This window comes from Helicoverpa armigera, chromosome 9 (genome assembly GCF_030705265.1).
Source record: "Helicoverpa armigera isolate CAAS_96S chromosome 9, ASM3070526v1, whole genome shotgun sequence".
NCBI classification, from domain to species: domain Eukaryota; kingdom Metazoa; phylum Arthropoda; class Insecta; order Lepidoptera; family Noctuidae; genus Helicoverpa; species Helicoverpa armigera.
In genome coordinates this window covers 5,124,944-5,152,117 of record NC_087128.1, presented here as the reverse complement: position 1 = coordinate 5,152,117, position 27,174 = coordinate 5,124,944, and the positions used below count along the sequence as shown (strand labels likewise).

General features: G+C 35.8%; 1 protein-coding gene across 1 annotated transcript in view; it reads right to left on the bottom strand.

Moving 5' to 3' along the window:
- LOC110375668 (BMP-binding endothelial regulator protein) overlaps nt 1-21,928 on the bottom strand; it is a 44,216-nt gene extending 22,288 nt beyond the window's left edge. The window contains exons 1-2 of the mRNA XM_021333878.3: nt 21,446-21,928; nt 4,026-4,188 (exon numbers count right to left, since the gene is read on the bottom strand). Of these exons, the coding sequence (XP_021189553.1) occupies nt 4,026-4,107 (82 nt within the window). The 5' untranslated portion in view covers nt 4,108-4,188; nt 21,446-21,928. The remainder of the gene's footprint in view (nt 1-4,025; nt 4,189-21,445) is intronic.
- Nucleotides 21,929-27,174: the final 5,246 nt, after the last annotated feature.

Below are 27,174 nucleotides of genomic sequence, written 5' to 3'. Positions count from 1 at the left end.
CAGAACATGTCCTATCTATTATTGATGTTGCTGACAGCCGTGAAATCTAAACAGAATTTATGCAGGCCAAAGAGTCCGATTAGCGCACGATACCTGCCGAGTGTCCACGAATGACCACGAGCGGTGCGCAGGAGGCTGCGGTCTGAGCAACGTGCGTGGGAAACAGCTGTCCTATATACCAGTGCACCGAGCGCTGCACTATTCTACACATGCCAATTTATTTAGTACACGCTATCAATTCATACCAAAGTATTATTTTTCCATTGACCGATAACAAAAGTTCGCAAGAAAGTAAAAGAAAAGAGATAACTGTTCCTATAATCATAAAAATTACGCAAATCAGAGCAGAGAAAGTAATATCAGCACGCTATGTGAATAAACATATAAGGATAAGTAAACTCACTATCATTATGTTTACGTCAAACAAATTGATTATAATTGTAAATAATATTAATGGCAAAAGTAAGATATATTGATGGAACAGCTTAATCAAATGTAGTCGTCCTTCGAGATGCCAAATTCCAATGTAATTGGAGAGTTATTATTGAAACATCGGTTAAAAATACCTACTGTCTTCGAAATCGGAACCTATACAACGGTTCTCTAAAAATATTAGATACAACCATCATTCTTGCATATATTATAGTGCACCGAATAAGCTTCGCTCCGCATAGCAACACAACATTCTCCAACCCAAACAAATCATTGTATCACATAATAGGTATAAACATGTTTTATAAAATAAAATGGAATAGAAACAATGTTATATAATAAAAATGTTTCCAATGAGGTTATCAAAAATACATTTATCAGTAAAAACATGTCATTAAACAGCCTAGATTCGGACAAATTGTGTTTAAACAGAGCAAAGTCCCTTCGTCAGTTCTGTATGGATGTTTTGGTAGAAGATCGGCGCGTCGAATTTCGTACAAATGACATCGACATTGCGCCTGAGTGTCGATGTCGTGGCCGTGTGATCACACGTTACCTTGATTTAGATCCACGGATCCGCATTCTTATTACGTAGAAAACGTAGCCATCGGGCGCCACCGGTCGCACTGTCCTGTGGTCGCGTCAATATTTTTGTAGGTAATTAATACGTGTTCGTCTACGATGAGAATTCCTCTTCAAATGTTTACTCGTGGCTAATATTTTAATGCGCTGTTTTTGCAGACGGAATAAATTCCTTTAATCCGCGACCATGTTACTGCATTGTTTCTCCAATTAAATACCAACTTCATTTAGAAACAATGAATCACCCATTCAATTCAATTGTTTATGGACGACGGGCGACTATGCCTTATAGATTTTTGTGGCACACTGTATATTTACATTTCATCATATCTCATAGCAACGAGCGGTTTTCAAGGTAAACGGTTTTATAAATATTTCGCTGAATTGTAAATTAACAAATTAGATAGGTAATTCATATTGTTGAAGAATTATATTAAATTTTCGATAATAATAAATTCACAATTTACTGCGTTGTAAAATTGTAATAAAGTAACTTCACCCGTCTGATAGTCGGTCACACAAAACTGTTTAACATTAAATCTACATTCACATAACATGAGAACTATGGAGACGAAAATAAAAAAGTTGTGAAAGACATATGAAATACTTGAGAGGCATCATAATACGAATATGAGCCCTTGAATCGATTTAACCTACATTCCTGTCACGACTGTCCCCTGCCTGTATAAGATGAGTGTTGATAACAACATATAGATAAGCGCCTTAATCGTGAATCAATGTCGTAACGCAATGTCACAGTTCGACACTGAACTTGTCCTCTGCTGGATTAACTCGTTCTAATACCGGGATAATAACTCGATTGATTCGTACCATCGAGAGACTTATTAGACATGTGATACTCGACGGCCTAATTAACGACTGATAGACTATATTATTGAAGACCAACAGATAAATCCTTTAAACAAACAGTAGAAGTGGATCGAGTAATATAACGAGTTGGTTTTGTTTGCCAATTCTTTTGAGGGCGTAGTACTTTCGTAGACCTTTTTTCGTAACCCCGTAGTAGGCCTACGACGCGTAGTTTTTAGTCCGCGTTTGGGTGTTTTACATTTATTTAGGTTTTTGTACTGACTTATTATACAGGTCACTTTTATGAAAATAGTTAAGTAATATCCTTTAGTTTTGAGAAATTCTTAGCACATATAAATTGAAAGAAATTCTGTCTTGCTTATGATGTTAATCTTACAATGTTAGACTAATTTTAATATCAAGTTATTGTTATGTGATTACCGAAACGGGCAACATATTAACATCTGTTTCCTACATAGACCATAATATAAATAAAATAACATCATAATAAGTAATTAACTCACAAATATTAATTGTATCCTGCTTGCTATTAACAGATAGCGTAAACGTTCCAAAAGACAAGAAACCATTAAAGTTCGAAAACGTGTTAATAATTGTTGTGTTTATTATTTAAACAATAAATAAATATGATAAAATTAACGAAGCCATAAAATTGGTTAAGTGTGATATTATTTTATAATTTATTTCCTACCATGGAACCATTACAAACTTGATATATTTTGGTGCGCTCATAATTCTCCAAATTAATGTTCTATATGAACTTAAAGTACTAAAGTAATATTCCATTACAGCTAAATGATATTATTATTCCGGTTAAGTGACAAGAAATTATGCAAATATCGAAAATATACGGTACTTTAAACAGTTTACACGCCATTTAATTGCGACGTTTCAGGCATTCAAGCTGTACGCGAAATACCCATAAAGCGATTACAAGATATGCACTTAACGACCATTTCAATACCTAAATGCCGGCTAGATGAGAATAATTTTGAGAAAGTTACTCCTGCAGCGATCAACGATAGTAATTCTAAGCCTAGGGATAATATTATCTTAAGCACCTATTCATATAAGCCCCTGAAACCGACTATCATTATCAATTTGATCTCAATGGCTTCTGAATACAACCTAATGAAGTTGTAGAGGCCTATTATGAAAATAATAAACTATTCATGATAAATAACCCGCAATTTTCTAACGTCTCCATATCATTATTTTTCGTATTTCGCTACGATTCCTTTCATTTTGTGGCTCAATTTATATTTCATGTCGATAAATCATTACTGGATTAACCTATTCTAACCAGATAATGCAGTTGTTACTGAGAGAGTTAAGTAAATATATTTTTTACTTTTTAAAACTATCTTACCTACACAAGTTAGGTACTCATTATATTGTTATTTATTGGGAATTCAGAAAGGAAGGAAAACCTTTTATTTTTTTCTTTTTAATGAGGGAATCCTTGTCACATTATGCCAGATTACCTACCCAGAATTCGAAGATATATTTGATACCTATAAAGCGAATAATTTCGACACCCACGAAGCGTGATCGTGTTTCAGTTCATTTTGCAATAAAACAACACTTTATTCGCTGTCGAGCGATCCTAAGTTTTAGTGTGTCTATAAACTAGGTGCGCTTGCGTTCACTATGCACGTCATGATCGAGAGGCGAACGAATGTGTGATCTATGTGGGAACGGTCCGGGCGAGGTTTCGCAACGGACCAATTGTCGTGCCTTATGCAATCGACCTGTCGAACCTTATTGTTTAGGAGATTTGTCGCAAACCGTACTTTCCTCTAGATTAGGGAATTTGTAGAAAAAAAACCTAATTAAGAACTCTTAATCAATGACTATTTTAGTAAGTTTGTAGTTTCCTCTAACACTAATTTAGGCGTAGGCGTTATCGCTTTCCTTAACGGAATTTCCAATTTCCAAAAACCCCGGCGTTAAATCAAGCAAAAGACCAAACCACACAAGCTACTCTCTAGCTAGTGAAAACTAGGATTTAAGCCAAAGAAGCGGTGAGAGGAGAGAGCTTTAAAAGACGAAAATTTTCTTCTTCTTGCCCTGTCCCCAATTTTCTTTATGGGGTCTTCAAAAGTTGAAAATATTGACCACTATCAAATTAATGACAGTGTGAACGTCTGCCAAGTCTTTCAAACCAAGGAGAAACTCACTGATAACAGCAGAGGACGCGTGGGTCGTGCCAAGGATCGAGCAGACGATGAGGACTGCGGCGAGGGCGGCTCGGCCCCGCATGGTCGCGGCTACTCGCGCCGGCGACCAGTGCTCCACCCGCCGCGCATCACACTCGAGCGCCACGCCACACACGCGCAACACCTGCAACAAGGCAACAGACATGTTAGGTAAGAAATCTGCCTTCAACTAAGTCCTGGGAGGCTGCTCCTTCAAAGAGCGTTAGAAACTCTTTGGAGGATAAGACTTGAACTTCATCTGATCAATGTCAACAATACTTTCAAATACGTCTTTCGTTTTGCAGAAAGAAACGATGACTTTTATTATTCACTAAACGATGCACGGTTCCAAGGAGCTACGGAAAAGAATTGGCAAGAAACACTATCGAGTGACGGGTAAATACTCTGCCACCTCAGATTATTCACACCCTATCTATACCTAAGTAATATACACCGTATTGTTTGAATGTTAATGATCTGCAATTCATGATCTTCTTTTTGTTTACCTACTGAATTTACCAACCTATATGAAGCCGCCGTGTGCTTTCCACAAAAACATGATAATGGAAGAAAATGGAAAAGCCTAACTCCATAATTCTTACAAATCATAATTCTTTAGGCACCGGGCTAAACAAACATATTCAACAATACAACGTCATAGAATTTTGATGAGATTACAAGACGAAAAACAAGTTTATGACGCTAACTTGTGGCACACAAGCTATATGTCTCTAAGCTTCTAACATAAGCCACCTTATTAAAAAACATGGTTTTAAAAAAGGTGCAAGGTTTAAAATATGAACTTCTATATACCTCATGGCTTATAGCTGTAGTTTAGCTGTAGCTTTAAGTTCAAGTTTTATAAAAAGATGGATGTAGACTTTATCATACCTTATACACTAATAAGTAAATCCACTACAGCAGAAACTTCACTCCAATAATGTCACGATACTTACACCACAAAAACCACTATCAATAGAAAATTAAATTTTCAAGTCAAAGTTTTTATGCAAATATCTTCCAACAAAGTTCACAATAAACTTGATGAAGTTATTAATTTTTTTCGGTAAATCCTTCACGTCTTTGCTTCGAGTTTTTCTAAACGTAAATAACTTTTTATTAGTACATTACTGTCAATCATCCGATTACGTTTGTCAGTTTCTGATACGATACTAAATTCAAAGAAGTGATGAAGTCATAATTCTCACCGAATCAACATGGCTTTAAAGCTGGTCGTAGCGTAGAAACGAATCTCGTCGAGTTTGTATCGGATGTCACATTAGCTCTTGACAAAAGGTTGGAAGTAGATGCTGTGTACACTGACTTCAGCAGTGCATTTGATAAAGTTAATCATTCTCTGCTATTATTGAAACTAGAGTATAATGGCATACATGGTTCACTGCTAAACTGGTTTTCATCCTATTTGGCTCGTAGAACGCAAATTTTAGTCGTCAATGGCTATGAGTCCTACCCATATTATGCGGACTCAGGAGTTCCTCAGGGCTCTCATCTTGCACCAGTTCTGTTCTCACTGTTCATTAATGATATTACACATCAAATCCTTCACTGTAAGTACTTATTGTTTGCAGATGATCTTAAGATATATAAAACTATTTCTTCACATGAGGATACTTTCTTAATTCAGAAGGATTTAGACAGAATAGAGGACTGGTGCAGGTTAAACCACATGCAGCTTAATGTCCAAAAATGTAGCCACATACGATTTTCCAGAAAGAAACAGTCCGATTTGAAATCGTACAACATCAAAGGTGCAGTATTGAACACCGTTACTGAGGTACGCGATCTGGGCGTTATTATGGACAACACCATGAATTTTAGAAGCCATATAGATGGCATTGTCACAAAATCAGCACGATTACTTGGATTCCTTAAGAGGAGTTCGAGAGGATTTAAACTGGTTAGAACAAAGATAGTCCTATATAACGCTTTAGTTCGTAGCAACCTGGAATTTGCCAGCGTGGTATGGAACCCGTTCTATGCTGTACAGTCACAAAGAGTCGAAAGCATTCAAAGGGCTTTCACAAAGCACCTCGCTTATACATCTGGTGAAATATCTCCTCGGTGTCCCTATGAACAACGTATCCAGTGCTATAAAATGGATTCCCTACGTGACCGTCGTCTGATGCAAGATCTTTTGTTTCTCTTCAAATTAATAAATAACAAATTAGACTGCATGAAACTTGTGGAAAGTGTGGGACTAAAAGTACCATATAATATCCCTAGACATCCCATAACCAACCTGTATCATACTCCAGCAACTAGAACCAATATAGGAGTAAACTCGCCACTGGTCAGACTCAGCAGAGAGATGAACTCAGTGATTAAATCAGCTCCAGATCTTGACATTTACAACGTCTCGATTAATATCTTTAAGGCCCAAATACTGGAATCCCAAAAATTGCAACATCGACAAAATGTTACGTAAAATGTTATGTTTTTATGTTATTCTATTGCTCTACTTTAATTTATATTTTTTACATTTTTAGTTACCATAAGTTTTGATCTCATGATGTTCTCACAAAATATAGTTTTATAAGTATTTCTAAGACAGTCGTTATTGTTCTCATAAGTTTATGTGTTATTTATTACAGCAAGTTTAGTTTTACTTTAATTTTAATAAGAAGTGTTTTTTTGTTTTTTGTTTTGTATAATTTTGTTTTGTATAATTTTCTACTTTCAAATTCTATCATTATTTAGCGTATGTTGGTTAACCTGTAATTGGCGACTGTGTAAGTCCTAGTACCTAATAACAGAAATTGTACTTTAAGCTTAATCAACACAGAAGCTGTTGGTAAACCCCTTTAATAAATAAATAAATAATTTTCCTTCTATTTTACAATTTGATTGAATGTTTATTTATTTTTCTTCGTCACTACACACCGTTTGTATTCGTGATATGTACATGTTTACAAAACGTCTCACGTATTACTAATGCAATAAAGATAGGTAATCAACATCATCATAACGCGAATATTTCACTAAATCCCTTAAAGTTTATTGGTCCATCTATTATTGAGATTAACTAATAAATTAATATTCAGGAATTTGTTGCTAGTTATGACGATACCAAATTATATGAAGTCGTGTCCAGAGGATTGAGCATTCAGCCTCGTAATTACTTTTGAGAATTTATTGCGATTTGAATTTAATTTTGCACTGACATTTGTACTTATAGAAATCACAAAATGTGAGATTTAATATCTTGACTGGTTCGGATGGTACCTTGAAACACCAATAACAATATTGGCATCAAGTGTACCTATCACTTGAAGTCAATAACAAATTAAAGAAAATAATATCATAATAAGCATATATCGCGAGTCATGGTCTAATTAATAATTCAAAGCCAGCTAATGAGAGAATTAAAGAGCCCGCGCATAGTGCCATCGGTTCTACACTGATAGAACGCCGGGCTGATGTCCTTAACGCATTTTTTACAACATTCCGCACGTACGTTGACCTCGAGTACTCGGACATATAGCATTTATTCATTAATAATAACAGAGTGAAGCAAAAAGTGGTTCATATTAAGTGCGTTTACACGGCGATCGAGTGGTGGCGGGCGGCACGACCCGCGACCACCACCTCATCGCTGTATATTGTCAATTACTCTAGTTCCGGTTTCAGATCCTCCTCAGTAATGCGTTTTAGGCACACTTTGTAAAAAATCTCATAAAAACATAATTGAATCGCTTAACAAAGTATACTTTTTGCAGAATGTAAATAAACACACTTTATTAACACGGAATGAGTTAACGAATCCTTGTTAAAATGATAAAGAGAGCGCACCGTTCGAATATATATTTGATTTAAATTATAATTATAGAAGATTGCTATTTTATACTTCAGCTAATTATAAAAGTTTCATTAACCGTCATAACTCTACATCCGCCGCGGGCAGCAGAAAAACTTACATCGAAGAAAAACTGATAGGTGCAAAGCATTTATACAATTGAAACTCAAGTGAAGTCTGTGTTCTAAGAAACTAGAATAAGCAGAGATAATATTAATCAGCAGCTTCCGAGAACAGTCGAGGAGATCAGTCAACAAAACATCAATGGCTAGATCTGCGCAAGAGTCTCCGAGAATCTCAGATAAAAGCCAGTAGCGACCGCATACGCTACTAGTATTGTTTTATTTTTTGTCCAATATGTCAATCATCCCGTTGTTAATCGAGAAAATACCGATCGGACAATAGACGTGATAAAAAGTTTAAGTTGATATAACAAACACATTATTAGCATACTACGCATATAATGTTATCGTAGATGCTTTGTTACTTAATGACTGCTTACAATTCAACTTACATTAATCATAGATAGTACGTACGATAAATGTCGACCACGGCGACTTCGGATTTGTGTAGAAAACGTGTACTATTCACGTGTGTATTTATTTTATATGTTATTATAGAGGTACTAACTTCCAAATCTGTAGACATGGCACGTAGGTACTGGTGAGGAGGGAATCCTGAGTGTAGCCGCCGACCAATCGCACAAGACATGTGAAGACAACTGACTGAAAAGCTGAGAGGCAACAGGTTCCCCGAAGAGCGAGCTGTTGAGTGGGCAAGTACGCGAGCAATCCTGGAAGCCCGCGCTAAGCATTTGATTGAATTCGTCGAGTCCTACGTGGACATTATTCACAATGGAATTCTTCTTCGAATAAGTTGTGCAAACAGCTAACTGATAAATTGTTGCAAAAAGAAAGTCCCACACGATTCGTTGTAACTGATTTATAATAAAATACAATATTCATAACCGTCTTTGTTCCAATGGTTTCATAAATAATTTAAACCATTGTATTTTGGGGCAAATTGTAATCAGTAGCGGATATCACGGTGATCCGAATGATGTTCAGCCCAACATAATTATTGCGTCCACTGTATTAAATCTTACTGTTTATACAAAGAAATCACATTAATAAATTATTATTTTAATTGGACATCACTCCACGAATGCCTAAGCAGCCTACAACCACAGAGTTCACAATTAATTGCATGTGTAATTCATGAGACATGTTTTAACGAATAAATATAACTAATTAAAACATTATTTTTCCACGACATTGTGCCCCTTTAAGGTAAAAACTGCGACTGTGACATTAAGCAGACTTGATCTCGATAACGTACTGAGCGCTGATGATCTTTGATTATGTATTCAATGGGAGCAATCAAGCCTCAATCACCTACCTAATAACTAGGTAAAAATACGCAAACCCTCGTAACATTCCAACTAGACGAGGTAATTTTAGTAATTTAGTAAAATTATCTGTCAATAAAAAAATAACTTCAAAGTTTTGCATATTTAGGTAGATGCCCAGGAATGTTAATGTGACGTTATCACAGATGCGGTTTTGCAATGTGCAGTGGAGTAGTGGCTACAGACTTGCATTTGTTTGCCAATCATTTGCCAACATAAATGTGAAAGACGATGTAAGTTTTTCAACTGCCTTCTATGACAGCTGCAGACGGACCATTTATACTTAAGCGCAGTCACATACAGGTACAAGCATACGAGAACATTTAGAAAGCCGCTTTTAAAATCGGGCGTAGGGCCCGCAAGCGAGTGTGAAGACGGGTGCCACCGCAGCGGGCGTCGTGCCGTCACCTACTTTCACGGAGGCAGCAACGGAGGAGCGCCCGGCGGGCCGGCGCAGGCGCTGCGGGCCCGGGGCGAGGGGGGCTGCGTGCGCGCGACAAGGTCGCCGTGAGGCAAACCACTCGTCGACAGAATTTCTTCGGCGCAGAGACACGCGCATACCAGTCCGGGAGCGGAACGCGGTCGCAATAAAAACGCTCGGATATATTTCACGCGTGCGCAACATTATCTCGTCGCTCTCGGCTCCGATTACTTAATGCTCCGCAGCTAACTGTACAAGCGGAGAGAAACAAGATCAGGTTTTTTCTTAGCAGGTTCGATGATCGCAGGGCGACACCTCCAGGGTGCACCGCTCAGCGAAATTCGTTGTATGACAAACACACTCGCTGCGTAGCAGAAATGCTACGACACAATTACCAACGACGACCACGGATCTCTAAGTCGGTCACTTTTGGTATTCATTAAAAGCTCTTAAGTATACTGTACGGGTAGTTAAGATTTATACCCGCATTGTAAATTGCCAAATCTCCAGTAACTAAATCCCCCATAAGGGGTAACAACCGATTACATACTAAAGAAACATACTCACATAGCTACAAGGTACATGTGTAATTTTAAGAACCGACACCGGTACAAATGCAATGTTTGCCAAGGTAAACCCTCTAATCTGGCTTATCTTTTACAGACTAAGTTTGAAATCTTTAAATCCTCGCAAAATAAGCAGAAGTCTGCTAACCCACCGATATAACCAGTTGCAATACACTATTGTCATGTCTTCGTGCAGCCATAGTATGCAATGGGAGCCAGTTACTTGTATCTTAAAACTACGATTATCATTATGCCACTGTGCTCCGATTTATCTTCAGTAAATATTAGAGGTGAATCCGTATTACCTTATGTTTGTAGATCTAAGATAAATTTAGTTCGTACCTTTGTGCGAATGGGTGTTACTTGAGAGGCTGTGTACATCATTGTTTAAATTCAACACTATTTAACTGAACTGAATGAACAGTATACGAAGGTTTGAATTAAGAAGTAGAAATCGTAGTTTCATTTGGCGGATGTTAAAGCTTTCCTTGTGGCGTAAAAACAATGAATGCTGTTGAATGACGAGCCAGCGTTTGGCAGCTAATTGAGTTAACAGCCCAAACACAACATGTCCATTAAGTGGCCTTTACAAACACTGCGTGGTGTTGAGCGCAGAGCACATAACTGGCAGGTCATCATCCCGCCGACATTAATCCAATACAATGACAATTAAGTAGCAGATGCTTTGGGGACGGCCACAATTGAATCCGCTCTATTTAGTGAGTTCATTTGCGTACAGCTTGCGAGTTGTGACGTCACTTCATTAATAACGTCGCGCCGTGCTGTAATATAGTACTCATTCTTTCATAATTAGTTGGTGTGACTCCGGCCAATTGTATTACGCGTTGTGGCGCCTGCATTTGCGATAGTTCGCCTGTACTTTAGAAAAGCAAAAGTGTTGTGTTTGAAGACATGCCTTTTTCTGGTACCTACATCAGAAAGTAAATAAAAAGTTAAAGAACACGCGGATTCTTTTTTTACTTTTTACTTAATAAGATAAAAAGGATAAGTAAGTACTTCATGATTTGTACCAGGAAATACGTTAGGTCTTAAGTAGCTTGCATTGTTTGAGTTTCCATAAAATCCACCACTTATAGTGCAAATGACAGACATTCCAGCGGTTGCAATTTTAAGCTCTATTGTTCGTATGCTAAACAATAAAATAGAAGAATTTAAAGCTATTAGCTTTGAGAGATAAGATGACGATGAATAATGGTACGGAGAAGTGAACAATTTTATTAGTGTCAAGTTGGAATTGATTTATGTCGGGTTTTCACCATACTCCGCAGCGGCTATGGGAAAAATTAACGAACAATTCGAGTTAGAGATATTTTTATCTCTGTATTAATAAATGACGTATTCGTTGGTAATTTGAATAATAAGATAAACAAGTTGAACCTCCTGTATTACGCGGAAGTTTCGTTTTTAATGTGTGCGGCATACCTCAACATATTGTTATATTATAATTAGGTAGTTATACATACTTTGTGTGACCGCATTAAAATATGATGAAAATAATTAAAATTCCGAGTCCATTAAAAGCTAAAGGTCAATCTATCTATCATTTTTTTTTATTTCTTCTTGGCTATTATAGTTTATGGACATATAAGTCGTTCATGATGAACATTTCTATAATTTTCTCACAAAAACTTTATGATCTATGTAGAACTATGCGGAAATTATAAAATAATCTGCATAAAATAGAAGTTATAATAACAAGTCTGTCGGTAATGAGATAAAACAGTTTTATCTGCACTATCCATACGCTTTATTTTGAGTATTATCATTAAATTAATTACATTTATTGCTACTAATTTCAATTGCACATGTAGAGTAGCTATTAAATTATATTTACTGTAATCGTTGTAATAAACATTTTGTACCTACAATTTTATTTAGATAATTTGTTATTCAGCTGCGTACAGAAGCTACTTTATTTAAAACGGTGCCTTTTTGAAATGTCAAACGGTTTAAAGGCTCAATGTCAAAATGACTAATGTCGTATTTAAAAAAGAAAAGTAGAATGGTAAGGTCAAATATTGTATAAAGTGGAAGGTCCTTTTAGTTTGGAACAGTAGTGGGAGTGACGGGTATGGGGAGGGTTGCTTTGGTGCCACGCCCTCTCACCTGGTCACGCCTACCTAGCCTATCACCTGAGATCTACATAGTCTCATCTATATACCTAAAGTTAACACAAGCAGCTGTATTTGCAATTGATATTTAAATATTTAACTATACATCGGAGTGAAAGGTTAGTTTTCACTTCTATTACGGGTTAAGAATATAGGATCGATCTTATAGAGTAAATACTTATTATACCTATCAATATTTCAGTCTACAACATAAGAAAATTTGCAAGGCAACAATCTTACAAGTGACAAAGTATTGACTCCAGAAGAGGAAACGGCCATGAACCGTCTTTATCCTTACAAAGAGCCAACCGTACTTCACAAAGAGGCGATCTTCAAGAGCAACAAAATGTCACATGGTCATAATTAACTCATACATTCGCATATAGTTTACGAATGGAAAATAATCTGGCAGAACAATAGGGTTGAGATACGAGTTGAATTATTAATAGAGCTAATGAGGCGTTCGACGATAGCGGGGTGAACGAAGCGACCTCGGGCCGCCCGATAGGCCCACGCAGCCTGATTGTCGCCGCACCCGAAACCAGGGCTGCCCACTGCTGCGAACCAAAGCGTGACCACACACATGTACTCTGAAGGGATTCCCCACGAATTCTACTGGAATTAATACGCTAGTGTGCGTGATTAGGAGTTTCAAAGGAAATTTAAGTGTAGCAACTATTTGGGGACCCGAAATATTTGGGTGCATTCCATCACTGCGGTTCTCTTACTCTCAGCGCAGGATACTTCATATATTTGTGTGCACGTATTGAATAACGCTAATATATCCGTCTACACAAATGTTTATTTCTCAGCCAAAACATTTGCATCTCATATAAATACAAATTATTTTTAGAACAAAATCCTAGTCTGCCAATTCCGTATTCTAGAATTAGCAACCCTATCTTGATAACTACTTTTATACCCATCTGTTTGGATGGAGCACTAAGCTATGGGTATTAAAGCACAGATTTATCCAACACTGAATTATTAAGTGCGAGTTTACATGCTAATACTTTATCTGATTGTTTAACTCACTAAAAAAGTAAACCACGTGTTCCTAACGCCGCGGAGTTGTATCAGCAAATCCGTTTTAATAGTCAGATTAACAGATTACGAGATAGGAACTGATTTTGTGTAAGCTCTGCAGATAGAAATGTAGAACACTGTTTCCTGTCTTTATCTTAGATTAGAATTGTATTTGAATCATTTAAGAGCTTCTTCACATTTACCTGGACCTTAAAACTAAAATATCATTATTCGAATGAACTGAGACACATGCAATTCTTCGTGGAATCAAATCATGAAATATATAGGAAATACCATTGATGAACTTCCCATATTCCTCGTAATCAGTGTACCGATTAAGGAATTTCCTATACGAGTACCTACATAATTCTACTTCCAATTATACGCCCATATTACCCATGATCGTATCCTTTAACAGGAACATCGATTATTTACTAACAACTGGAATAATTATAATCAAAGCTGGTGTTACCCGAGATTCTGGATATCATAAACTCAATGAAAAAAATGTTCAATGAAATATTCTATTGTTATTATCATCGAATACACATACATACGTTGGTATAGTTGCACAACTTTATAAACTCGGATTGAGCCCAGCACTGACTCCTGATAAGGGGGGTCGCCGACAATTCATTCAAGTTGTAATTAAAATAAAATGAATGAAGAATGTCCCAAATTTTACATCATTAAAAACGTACCACGGTATTGATAACCACTACTTATTAATCATAATTTATTTTCAATTCTTTTTAAAACATTGTGTTTTTGTCAATAAGATAAAAAGTGGTTTCTATAGGTAAGTACAACTGTACTTGTTACTTCAAACCTATTCAAGTCTGCTCGTGAATAAATTTTATCTTGCTGAAATAGAGCATAGGTATAATGACAATTGATAAACAATATAGAGATGATTAATAATAAAAATATAGGGTGATACATTGGACAATGTTACAATGTTAATGTATAGTTACACAATATATGGAAACTTATTTGTAAGTGAAGCCATTACAATTGATCTAATCGAAGTCGAAAATAATTCAGAAGATATTATTTAACTCAATGTAGCTTTACTCAAGAATTTAGCACTTCCAGAAGGCAATGGGTGATGTATTGACTTAGTAAACATAATTTGCAATAACTGTCAATAACATAATACCAATATAATTCTGGCTGTTGTAGGCGGATTTAATTTACAGTGCAAAAAATATATTTCCTTTTTTATACCCTAGTTTTTGGCACTAACATAATTAACAGCTAGATATGGTCACCCTGTAAAAATATAGCATTGGCTAACAACACTTTAGAAAATTGTCTACTATTTTTATTTAATTCTTTTATCTTCCAGAAAATTCTGAAACTAGCAACAAAGAGTGCCCAAACTAGGTCAATAGGGAACGAAAACTCAAGGATGAGTAAGTAAATTACAAAGAACTCTCATCTGGATCATTTTTCTTTCACCTCCGACCAGATACGCGGTACCTAATGATTTGAGATTAAACGAACGTTTTCTTCTCGGAAAAGCCTCTTATAAAGTTTTCTCCTAATTCTTGGCAAAGTGCCAAGATTATGTTATAACTCGATTATGTTATGAACAACAATACAATCATTATTCACCTGTTTTCGTTGCATGTTATCTACAGTTACATCACTGGCAGACACTATTGTAAAGGAATGCAGTAATCGATAAGCAATTAAGATATCGAAGAAAACAATCGTACTCTCATGAATTCCTAGTCTGTATAACAACACGATAAACTGAATTCTTTAAATATTTACCGATTATGATCATATGTTACGTCATCACGGATTGATTTACTCGATGACGTGCTTATCGATAAGAGTTAGCTTGTTCACTCGATTGCAATACAATTTCATCAGTGTGTGTAATCTCTTTGTTTACATAAAGTGAGCCTTCATTAATCTGATATCGGTTTTGATGAAAGTAGACTTAATGGCGGAACGTCTGGCTTGCGTACTGATATTAAATTATTATAATTATTCTAATAACATCTGCGTTCAATATAATTGCGTCTGAATATCACGTATAGATACATAGTTCAACTCAGATTTGCGCGCGGCCCTATGTGTGCGTCGGCTTGTAAATATACAACTTTCATTTGTGTGACAGTGACGTCGTCCGAGCATGACGTGTTCTTATCGCTTTTTGTTATGGGTACAGTCGTTTACGAAAATACTAGTTAGGTATTCACGGAGAAATTATTAAGGAGTCAGGTAAAAAAAAATGAAACAACATTCAAAGCTTTTTATTATTAAATATAGTTTTTCATTATTTTCTCATACGTCTTTTCAAATTGACATTTACAGTATCTAAGAATTAAATACTCCTTACATATTTTCTAGCTCGGGGTACGCGGACAATAAATAAAAGTGGGGACTAAGAATGTAAAAAGAGGTATAATCTAGTATAATAATGTAAACAAAATGTGTGGGGAATTTAAAAAAAAATTATTGCTTCGCACAATGTCGACCAAAATAAGACGGAAGTAATGACACTCATAAATGAACGTTTAAGTCAAATTGATGAAGGGATGTGGGGTAATATCTACTTGTCGACATGTACAAAAGAAAAAAGAAGAATAATTGACATGGAGTCAGAATTTATAATTTCACCTTGGAGAGTAGCGAATCCGAAAATTCATCATTTGATTTTTCAAGTAGCGATTCATAATCATTATAAATAAATAAACATAAAATTACGTAATAACTGTTTTTCTTTAAACACCCGTATTTAACCCCTAAATAACTGTATTGTACCCGACTGTACCTCTTGTCACGCACACAAAGTCACTGAATATGTACAAGGGTTAAGGGATCTACACACCAAAGCCGCTGACCCGGCGGCACAGCCCGGCGGGTTAACCCGCCGGCCTTATTTTGTAAGGGGTCTTACAAAATAAGGCCGGCGGGTTGGGCCGCCGGGCTGTGCCGCCGGCATCCGCGGCTTTGGTGTGTAGACCCCATTACCCACACATAAGGCCGCGCGCACGACTGAGTTGAACTTACTATAAATGGATTTTACACGGCTGTTTGACCTCATATTAACAGAGCAAATGCAAATATATCTCACTTACATAAGATGGACGGCTGGTAAGTGACAAGCTAGGTGGTCGGAATCAATTAGTTTGCATTCATTAAATCGATAACAACATCCGGGTTTACAAAGTACTGGGAAGATGTGCTTTCCTTTAAAAACTGCTGACATTACAAAAAATATAAGATGTAAGAAAGATTGAGCGATCCCTTAAAACTGAAAATTCAACAATTCATTATCAAGATCTTAACAATAATTATTTTTTAACAAAATGGCTACAAGCAGCTACGGCGTAGCCGGTGTAGTCCTTTAATGGTTACGAAAGAAACTAAGTTTTTGTAATTAAAATGGTTCCCAAAGTTCTCATTAAGTTACCAATTCGTCCTATTTTATTTAGGTTCACTGTAGCATAATAATTAGGCATTAAAACAGATTATTTGTTTCGTGTATGATACTTTATGTTCTAAAATAAAGATGCTTAATTAAATAAAACTCGCTAGTTTAAATGTTTTATGTGTAACACATAAACAATATCGTAACACTGACAGCATTAAAGCTACATTTAGTTACAAACTCGTACATTTACTATCCAGACACATAATTAGGATAAGACGAAAGGCGGTCAGTTAAGCAAACGGATGGCTTGAAAACCAATAATTATGGGCGGCAAGCGTTCCGTCTCAAAACGAAGACTAACTTGTAACTTGTAGAAGCATTTTGAAAAGGTTCGCTTAACAAGAAAGTAGTAAACATGTCTGCTAGCGTATTCTGCGTCTGGGCAACCTGAAGTGTCCTAACTTATACGTCGTGGACTTAAGTTTAATTAGCCGAGTGTTCATGAGAAACGCTCGGAGAAATTGCTCGCTTTATCTTCCAGTTTAAAAGGTTATCTCCGCTACACTTTGTATTAATTAAACATCCTACTATTGTTAAGAAAAACCAACACGATCTGTGTTTTTGATTGCTCGTTGTCTAGACAACGATTTCTAATAATGTCCTCGATTTATTTTTTTGTGATAAAGTGCGGTATAATAAATACATGAAGACAATGGTTAGTGAATTCTTTATGTTATACATAACGTATAGTACATATATCGGGAAATCCGAATCGCTGCGAGCTCAAGACAAAGCCTTTGTGTTAAAAAAGGTATTTTTTACCATAAATTACTACACTGTGGTTACACTATATAAAATAATCTTATAAAGTACAAACAAAGACAAATGTTTTATCAAAAACCATTTCAATTTCAAGTATGGCTGCTCCAAAAGTTTATTTCGTCCCCAATGACATCACTAATATCCTAATTAGTTGCGCCGTGTCTTCGGAAGGTAATAAAACAATAAGTAGTCGGGGTACCTACTAAGGAAAGTTGAACAGGTATTGCACACGGCATCGAGTTTCTGAACCCACCTACTTCTGTTCTCTTAGCTTAGATATTTATTTCAGACTTTATCATTTAGGTACCTAGCTCGAGTACATTGACTCCGAGTCACGAATGTTTATATTCCAAGTATGTAATAACATTTTTTTGTGTGTTATGATATAATTTCAATGATTAATGAGAAAAAGAATCTATATTATCAACTTGTGTTTTTATAGCTAATAGCTAACATGAACAGAGCTACATAGTGCGAATGTTATCCACCTGTCTGTTTATCAGGCTTTCACGTCAAAACTGATGAACCGATTTTAATGCAATTTGATAACATAGATGGTGTAGATCCTGAGAAAGGACATAGGCTGCTTTTTACCCGATTATGGGAAGAGGATACCCGTGAAAACACAGGGAACACTTTCAATAAAATCATCAACATTCTTCATCTTCGTAATTTTGAAATACCAAGATTTTCATCACTGACAAGGATGGAATATACTTTGATATTTGAAAAACATAATGACTGCGTGAAATGCCCTCTTATCCACTCTTATCGTTGAAATATTAGATTAATTTCAAATGCTCACTTGTCTACGTCACACTAGAATATATGCCTAATTGGGAAAAAATATTCCTTTTACGAGTTTGATCAAAGAGTATCGATATGATAAGCTATGTAACATAAGAAATCTTGTTAATATACTTCTTATATTTACCAAAAATTTAATCAAACACATAGTGAGTTCTTGACCTATTCAGACGTAATTTTTGGGGCTTTACTCTTCAATACTCATTAACTATCTATTAGTACTTACATAGGATATTGGGACTTAAAAAAACAGTGATGATTAATTTTATCTACATCAAGATACTATTTTGACGAAACCTTTTGTTTGATAGATTGCGGATATAAAACTTGAACGTCTGCCAAAAAGACAATACTTATAAAGAAGACTTTGTTTTCCTTTTAAAAACGACGGACGACATCTTATTGTTGAAGAATTACGTAATGTTTACTATGAAGTACGATATTTATTTACTAGTTAACAATACAAGTATACAATGCAAGATGTACCACTGATATACAATTGTTACAAAACGATTGAATGCTAGAAGTGACTACAACTGTTATGAATGATCGCTTAGTCATACCTACAATCTTTCGCTGAAACGATGAAACTGTGTGTCGTCACAGAGAGCGCTTCTAGTCAGGATTAATGTCTCTATGGTTATTGCCTCCTGTCTAGGTCATGAATCACTATTGAATAAAAAAGGAATTGCGAACAAAGGAGTTCAATGAATTGTTGTCTGAAATAGTAATTATTATTTTATTTATGGAGAGATGATATTTACATTGTCATTATTAGTCTACTATACTTATATAATATCAAGGATGTTTTTATTTGTAGGTCCTTAAAGGGTCCAAAATAACTAAAACTTTTAGCGAGTAGCTTAGGCTATATTTGGTCTGGTTAATAATCATTAGTCCATTTGCATTCTGAGAATCCGGTGATCTTGTGTGATTGCCCTACTTTAAATCATTTTACTATCTCGATGGCCATCTTCACGGAATATCAACGTTTACGGGACTGTAAAATCATCTTCTCAATCAAACTCATTGGTCTCCCAGTCACCATAAAGTACACCTATACAGTATAGTTATATAGCAGTAGGATTCCAGATTTATTATGATTGCACTTGAGACAATTGGCTAAATTTTAAGTCACGTGGCTTAAATTAAAATTCACGACAGAACAAAGATTTTATAGGACAGTTGAAACCATAACTTTAGGAAGATCTGGAGACTTAAAAGGTAAGTTTTAATTCTATTAATGTGTATAATATTCTAGCTAATAACGATTTAATTAATCATACTGGTTTACTGATAACTATTCCTAAGCGTTACGCCCAAGTCATCATTACTAAGACAAATTAATATCAAAACAAGTGCCTAATAGGCATAAGAGCACAATGAAAAGCTCATTCATATTTTCTTTCATATCTGGAATTATAAATGTGAAAGTAATTCAGTACGTCTGTTGCTTTTTCACAACTATGTATGTAAAATATTGAATCGATTAAAAATGTTTGGTACACAAATAGTTAAGAGCCTGAGGAAGAACATAGGTGCTTCTGGCCCTGTGGAAGTGGTTCTCCCGGGACGCGGGTGAAACCTCGGGAAAATAAATATTTTAATTCGCATAAGTTGGAAAAGCATAAGTACATTTTTTATATGACGGTTGATATTTATACAACCTGATTAGTTTATTTTCTGTGGGTTGTATAAAATGTGCATAGGTACCCTTATTAACATTATATGAAAGCTAAACACAAAATCTGAAGAAAATAATAAATAGATCTGAAAAACTGAAAAAAAAATACTTAAGATATCCCAGATTTTTTTAAAATAAATCAATATCTATCTTTTTAAGTTTGATATTAAGGTAGATTTGATATCAAAAAGATGATGAGAAACATTGGGCCTACAGCAAATTTTCCTCACTTTGTAGGTCAAGATTCGACTGATAATAATATTTCATAACATTGGGAAAACAATATCTTCGTAGTAACCCATTTTTAATGTACTTTGTTTTATTGAATGAAGCAATGTTTTGTAACATTTTCTGACGCAACTTTTTCAGTTTCAGGACATAAACGAATCATACATTTTTATAAAATGAAAATAAGTGATTTGTGTCCCCGTATAAGTCTTGTATAAATAGAATATTAATACAGTATTTAAACATAAATAGTGATAACGATTATATTATTTTGTTTCAGGTTTTGTTTGATACTGTAGTCACAATAACAAAAACACCAAAGGAGCGTCCAATAGCCATAAATGTCGATACATTAAATTAAATTTATGAGAATAATGAACCAATATACAAATACTTTTGAATTACAAATATAATAAACCAATTAAAAATAAATTTAATCAATTAAAGTGTGGCTGAGTTACGACTGTGTACGCGACAACTTATTTTTATTTGTTATTGCCTATATTTAATTTCTGTTGATAGCTTTCTAAATTTATTCGAGTTGTATGATAAGTGGCATTCGAATAACTTCGTGGCAATATGCGCGTGTCGTACACCTCGCGGTTGTAGTGGATGAATATCATATTAGAGTTACCACATCATTAACTGGTTTATAGCCGTGTTACCTTACTACAACACTTACTAGTATCGCGCTTTATCGTTATTATACGTTTTACTCAAATTTACATTCGAAACCTGCGAACTAAGTTTGCTAACTCTAGTCACTACCTCGCCGAGTATGTATGGCATTTGATTGTTTGCTTAAGTAAAAAATAACATCATTATCAATAAGGAAAATGATGATTGATTCAAATATATTTAAGAGTTCGAACTTGCCAAATATGTAAATATGTTTGAAGAATCGGACATTATTTAACTTGCCCCAACATAACGAGGTTACATCAACTCGAGTACCTACTTGCTTACTTATAGTACGTTAACTTGTTTCGTTGCTGTGCAAGTGACTTTCTAATATAACATTAAATATTTTCATAATGATCACAGTGTAAAAACTTCCCCCAATGGGCAACTTTCATGAAAATTTTTAAATAAAATTTTCTTACCTTAAAATGTAGTATCGCGATTCCTCCAGCACCGTCAAAAATAATAACTTCACTCGCGATGCACTTTAAAGAAACTTGATAATACAAAAAATAGCACCTTCGGAAAATGTAAACAGAAACAGCGGTGGCGAAACTCACGTGTTAGAAATATTTGCAAAGTTTTCGGGGGGTCGTTATTTTTTCAGTAATAATAAGGGAGTAAATGTTGAGTAGTAGTTCGCGTGTGACGTGAGCGTGCGTCGGAGGTCTCGGGAGCTGTTTAGGAGCGTGGTGAACGATCGGCCACGCAGGCTGGCGGCGGCGAGGCAGCGCGTGCACTGAGTGGCGAGGCTGGCCGGTGGCGCGTCGCTGCCGGCCGCCGCGAGACTCTGCCCCGCGCGTGCGCCGGACCAGTTCCGACAGCCTCCCGCGCCGCGACCTGCGCTGCACCCCGAGCACCATGCACTTGCTGAACTGGCACACGGCCGCGCACACTGCCGCACCACGCACCACAGCCCAAACCCACTGCAACCACTAAATATCACTTGTCAATTTATGTTACTAGGATGTCGTCAGATAGGTCCGTATCGAGGCAATAAATATCCGCTAATGGGCCCTGTTGCTCTTATCTCAACTGGAGCAAGGAGCAAATATCACAACGATACATAATTAATTCTGTTTACTCATTAGGGAAATGATTTCTTGTAAGGTTTCCTAAATGTCATATTCCTGCATTCATATTGCACGTGAAGTATTCTGTGGTAACTTGACTAATGAACCTAGGAGGTAGGCAGACAACCAGTCTTGGTATCTACAACAAAATAAATTATAATGTTCAGTTTGTGTAATGTATCTGAAGACAAATGATGTTGACCATTAATTTATGTTAATCAACATCCGTGTAATACCCGGCTCGTAATTTTGACGTCAATATCTATTCAAATCCTTTATATTACGCAGTGTACAATTGACTACACTAAGGATTTATTGAATGAAACATCGTAACATGCAAATACTGTGGATAATAATAGGAAACACCTGACAATAGTATTGTTGCATTCGCATTTAAATTAATGACGAAGTGCGCAATAAATTAATAACGATCTCATATAATTCAGTTTTAGACTTTTCTGAGAATACATTTATTAATAAATGTATTTTCAATATTCAAACATGTAAAATCTGTACAACGAGATAGACTTTTGCCATGTATCTATTTCTTTTTGGTCATTGCAATAACGGTAATTTTCCGAAAGTACATATTATGTCTTGCACATCTAAGATTATTTCAAACCCTTTCCCATTCCCAATTTTAGCGCCCTGAAAGCTTTTCTTTACTTACGATTCAGTTCTAAATAAGCATAACTTCTAAGATTGTCGTTCATTCATGTAACTCAAATGACCCCCATTACCCATATCAAAAAGATAAATAAAAAAAAAACTAATTGACCTTTACGCTATTTCATAGCTTTTATCTGTCTTACTATTCATAACTGGGTACTTGATATGTATTATACTATTATTTAACTAACTGAATAGTAGATCAATCGGAACAAGATGAGAGCTCTCAATGTGACAAATGATTAAATTTTTCAACACTGCCAAAGCACCAACATGTGAGTGGCATATGTTCGGCCACTTATTCCTCCAACTAGATACCAGTACTGATAAACTATGAATACTTAGCGTGACCTTTGCTCCGTATTGGCCATAATAGACTGTTGCTATTTGCTCATTCGGAAATTTCAATATCATTCCTACGCTAATTTAATGGCTAATTGGCTCTTATTATCGTACGAATATTTGGGTTGATCAACGCATCTCATATTTTGTACTTGGATGCTGATGTGGGGCATTCACTTGGCATGTTCTATTTAGATTGTTGTTTGAGTTTTTGTCAAGAGACGCAACTCATTTATACTACAGTAAGGTTTGGGCAAATTGTCTCAACAGCCTCTCAATTTCCACAAACAAAACAACAACAACTGAAAAATGGAAGTGCCACTCGAAATCAGAGTTACATAAATGCAGTACGTAACACAATCCATTCAGAAAGTATCCGGGTTCGAATCACTCATAAACTTTATCTTTGAACGCACGCCTCATTATGAACAACACTTTAAGAATTTAACAAAGACGGCATATTGAATGAAATGGCACTTGCAATAATACCTTGATACATTTTTTCCTGTCGAGTGTTACAGATAACGACTTCATATGTGCTGATTCAATACCAATCAATGTTTCCACTAGATATGACATCAGTCAACGTCACTGCGCACGCGACGACAGACAACAAACAACGACAGTTATGAACGACATCGATACGTAATTAATCTTGTCATGTAATAAGTTTTTTCCTTCTTTTTGTTGTATGTTTGTAGGAAATCCTCGTTTTAAACAAAAGTATTGCCACTTACAAGAATGGTCGATGATTGATCATCATTCATGAGTTTTTCTTTCAGTACATTGTCTTTAGCTGATCATTAAAACATAAGTCCTAATTACTCATTTTGAAATTTTCTTTTGTATTTCTCACTAAACCAGTGTTAATTTGTACCTTAGAGGCTATATTTTTGCAAACCTTTTGGCGCAGATATGGGTGTGCACATATGTCAACTCCTCCACTGCCTCCACGCATTCTAGCTTGATGTTTATTGAAATGATGTCCAGGCTTTACAATCTTCAAGAAACTTAATTGAAAACAAAGAACAAAGGCCTTTTATGCGATTAAAAGCCAGCCAGCAATAAATACATTAATGTTTATCAGAAATGAGCACCGCATCATGCTAAACCTTTGTCGTGTAATTAGAAGTAACGGGACTTATGACACGCATCTAGACATTCAAATAGCAATAAATCTTCTGTATTGTAATCTTTAAGCTCATAAGTAAGACCCCACACGTGTCTCGGTGCAGATGGGCCTATTGTACTGAAAAACGGGACATTTGTCGCGGATTAATGAAAATATTAATTTAATGTTAACATATGGTGTTATTACAAAAGATGTGTGGAAATTTTCTTTGAACGTGACAAAGATCTTTTGAACTATTTTCCTAACACCTTGTGAACTACAAAATTTTTATTTTTATTTATTTGAAATTGTGAACTACAAGGAAGATATAAAGTACATGAGTACTTATTACCTTTTACCACACGATGACTGATAGACTGAGTCACTCGCGTGTTCACGGGAATCGTAGAATTTACGCGACAATCTGTCCATCGGTTTGTCATACGAAGCGTGCCACTTCTGTAGACTGACACGATAGGGATGGCTTGGCATGACTCATTTATTTCGCTAGTTCTTTATTTTTTATTAGGAATTATTTTTAACTAGGAATATAATTCTATTTGTAGTTGCTCTTGACACGCACAAGAATCGACTTAGCTGTACATGTTTACTGACTAATTGATTAATATTACAGACAAAAACGAAAAACACTGTCCATATCTTTTAATCTAATAAATACATATCTAAATTAAAAATAATTGCATCAACCAACAAAGTGTCCACAATTCTTCATGATTAAAAGTATTAATCATTCAAAACGCAATACTTAATGATTGATTAATCCTACAGTAAATAAAATGTCGTTTTATACGTAGGTGCGCGACGCAGGCGCCACGAATGATTGGCGCGGCCGTGCGCCGGCGCCGGGCCGCCTTACCTTAGCGCTAAGGTATTAGGTTTAAAGGTTAGATAGCTCATAAGAGTGAATAAGTATTGACAGTTTAGTGTTTACTGGTAGACCGCAGTATAATTCTAGTAACTGGCTACATTCTGAAAACGTTGTTGTGTTTTCGAAAAATCAGAGGTTAATGCGGCACAGTCAATTACACATTTACGAGTACGTCTAATTGTAGAAATCACTTTATTTCAAAGGTATACTCTCCAAAAATAAATGCATTACCTGTTTAACTGAAATAGGATTTAACTTCTCTGGCTTATAAGTACATCAACTACAAGGCCAGTGACTATTGATAAATTTTCTTTTCTGGGAAACATTTTGCGGTTTTCCTTTGATGTACATAATGATTACTTGCAATCGAAATAATCATTGACTCATTTTCGAGAATAGCAATGAAAATAGGATTCGTAAACTGATAACGATGTACGAATCCTCGATTTGTTTGAGTTGTTTGCTTCCTGTTCGTATCTTTATGTCGATTATTCGGAAAAAAGATTTCTCGGTATCTCGAAATCGATCGTGCGAATCATCGGATAATGTTTCGGAAATGTCATTAAAGTCCGATACTCATCCGAGTGAATGTGTACAATTATCTGTTTATTGAGGATTAAGATATTTTTTTAAGATTATCCCATGTTTGGTATGTTCGACATTTGACGTCACAAATATGTTTGGGTGTATTTTCGTCTTTATTATGATTGCTTATTTAATGAAAGGGTAAAGGAATTGGTATTGGGTAAGTTTTCGAGTGTTCCGAGTACATAATTATTTGGCCCTACACTACATACTAACATATATTTTTTAGGGATATTATAAATTGCATATCAAATAAATAATCGCCTATCAATTAATACTCATCATTTATATTCTTTTTTACATCAAATAACTTAGTTCACTACAAATAAACTAAATGTTTAACAACACTCAAACTGCAGATAATTCGAAATTATACATCAATATGACATTGCTTTTTTTATTATAATGCAATACACTTAAATTTATTCTTGTACAAAAATACTACATACATAGCATTAATACTGACTGCACAGCAAATTTTCCATATTTCATAGCAAAATAACTATACCAGTCGCATATTAACCAGTAAGTACAACAAAACCTGTTCATCATATTTGTCTTAATTTTCAAGAAGCCATGCTCGACAAATTAAATGATTATTATAACAAAAAAATCCTGTCACATTGCATTATTTCTAAAAACAGAACAAATTAACTGAAAAAGGTTCGCGGCTTCGCGCGCTTTTTCGTCTCTGGAGTGCAGAGTGGCGCGAGTGAGTAAGATAGAGTTCAATTAAAAAATATTGTATTAAAAATTGAAGCTAGTAACGAAAACAAATCGCTGCAAAACCGACTCCACGTAGTCTTGTCTGCCCTACCCCTAGAGTGCAATTCAAAACCGCGTAGGCGCGGAGGGCGAGGCGGCCTGCGAGCTGAGGAGCAGGTAATTTTAACGCTCGCCAACGCGGTTGAGGCTGGCCGGCTCGGCCGGCCAGTAAGCCGAAGCTGCGGTGGTGAGCGTGAAAATCATCTGCGACGATAAGCTCGCATTTGACCGCCGGAGCCACGAAGCGCCGGAACCGTGACAGAAGTGATGCTTGCTGCATGTTGCATGCTTACTTCCATGTTGCATGCCTGGTTACATGCTGCATGCCTGTTTTCATGCTTCAGGCTTGTTTGCATGCTTCTTACAGGAAAATAAAAATTCCAAAACTATGCCAAAAGATGATTCTGACTATAAACATTCTGAAATATGATATTATAGTAGTAGCCTTTTAATGACTACTTATATGAAATGTATGCCAAAAGGAAATACTGACAATGACTGACAATGCACCAGCCCTATTTTTTTAAAGAACTATAGTATGTATATGCAAGCATATCATCGGACTTGCGATCCGACTCAAGTACGTGGCGCCAGCTGCAGAAGCTAAAAATGTTGCCTATTATTATTAGGGCAAAAAAGGAAACGTGTACGCCCCGCGAAAGCAAGACGCGCTTTAATAATTCAATAAATTACAATTTTGTATTTAATTTTATATTT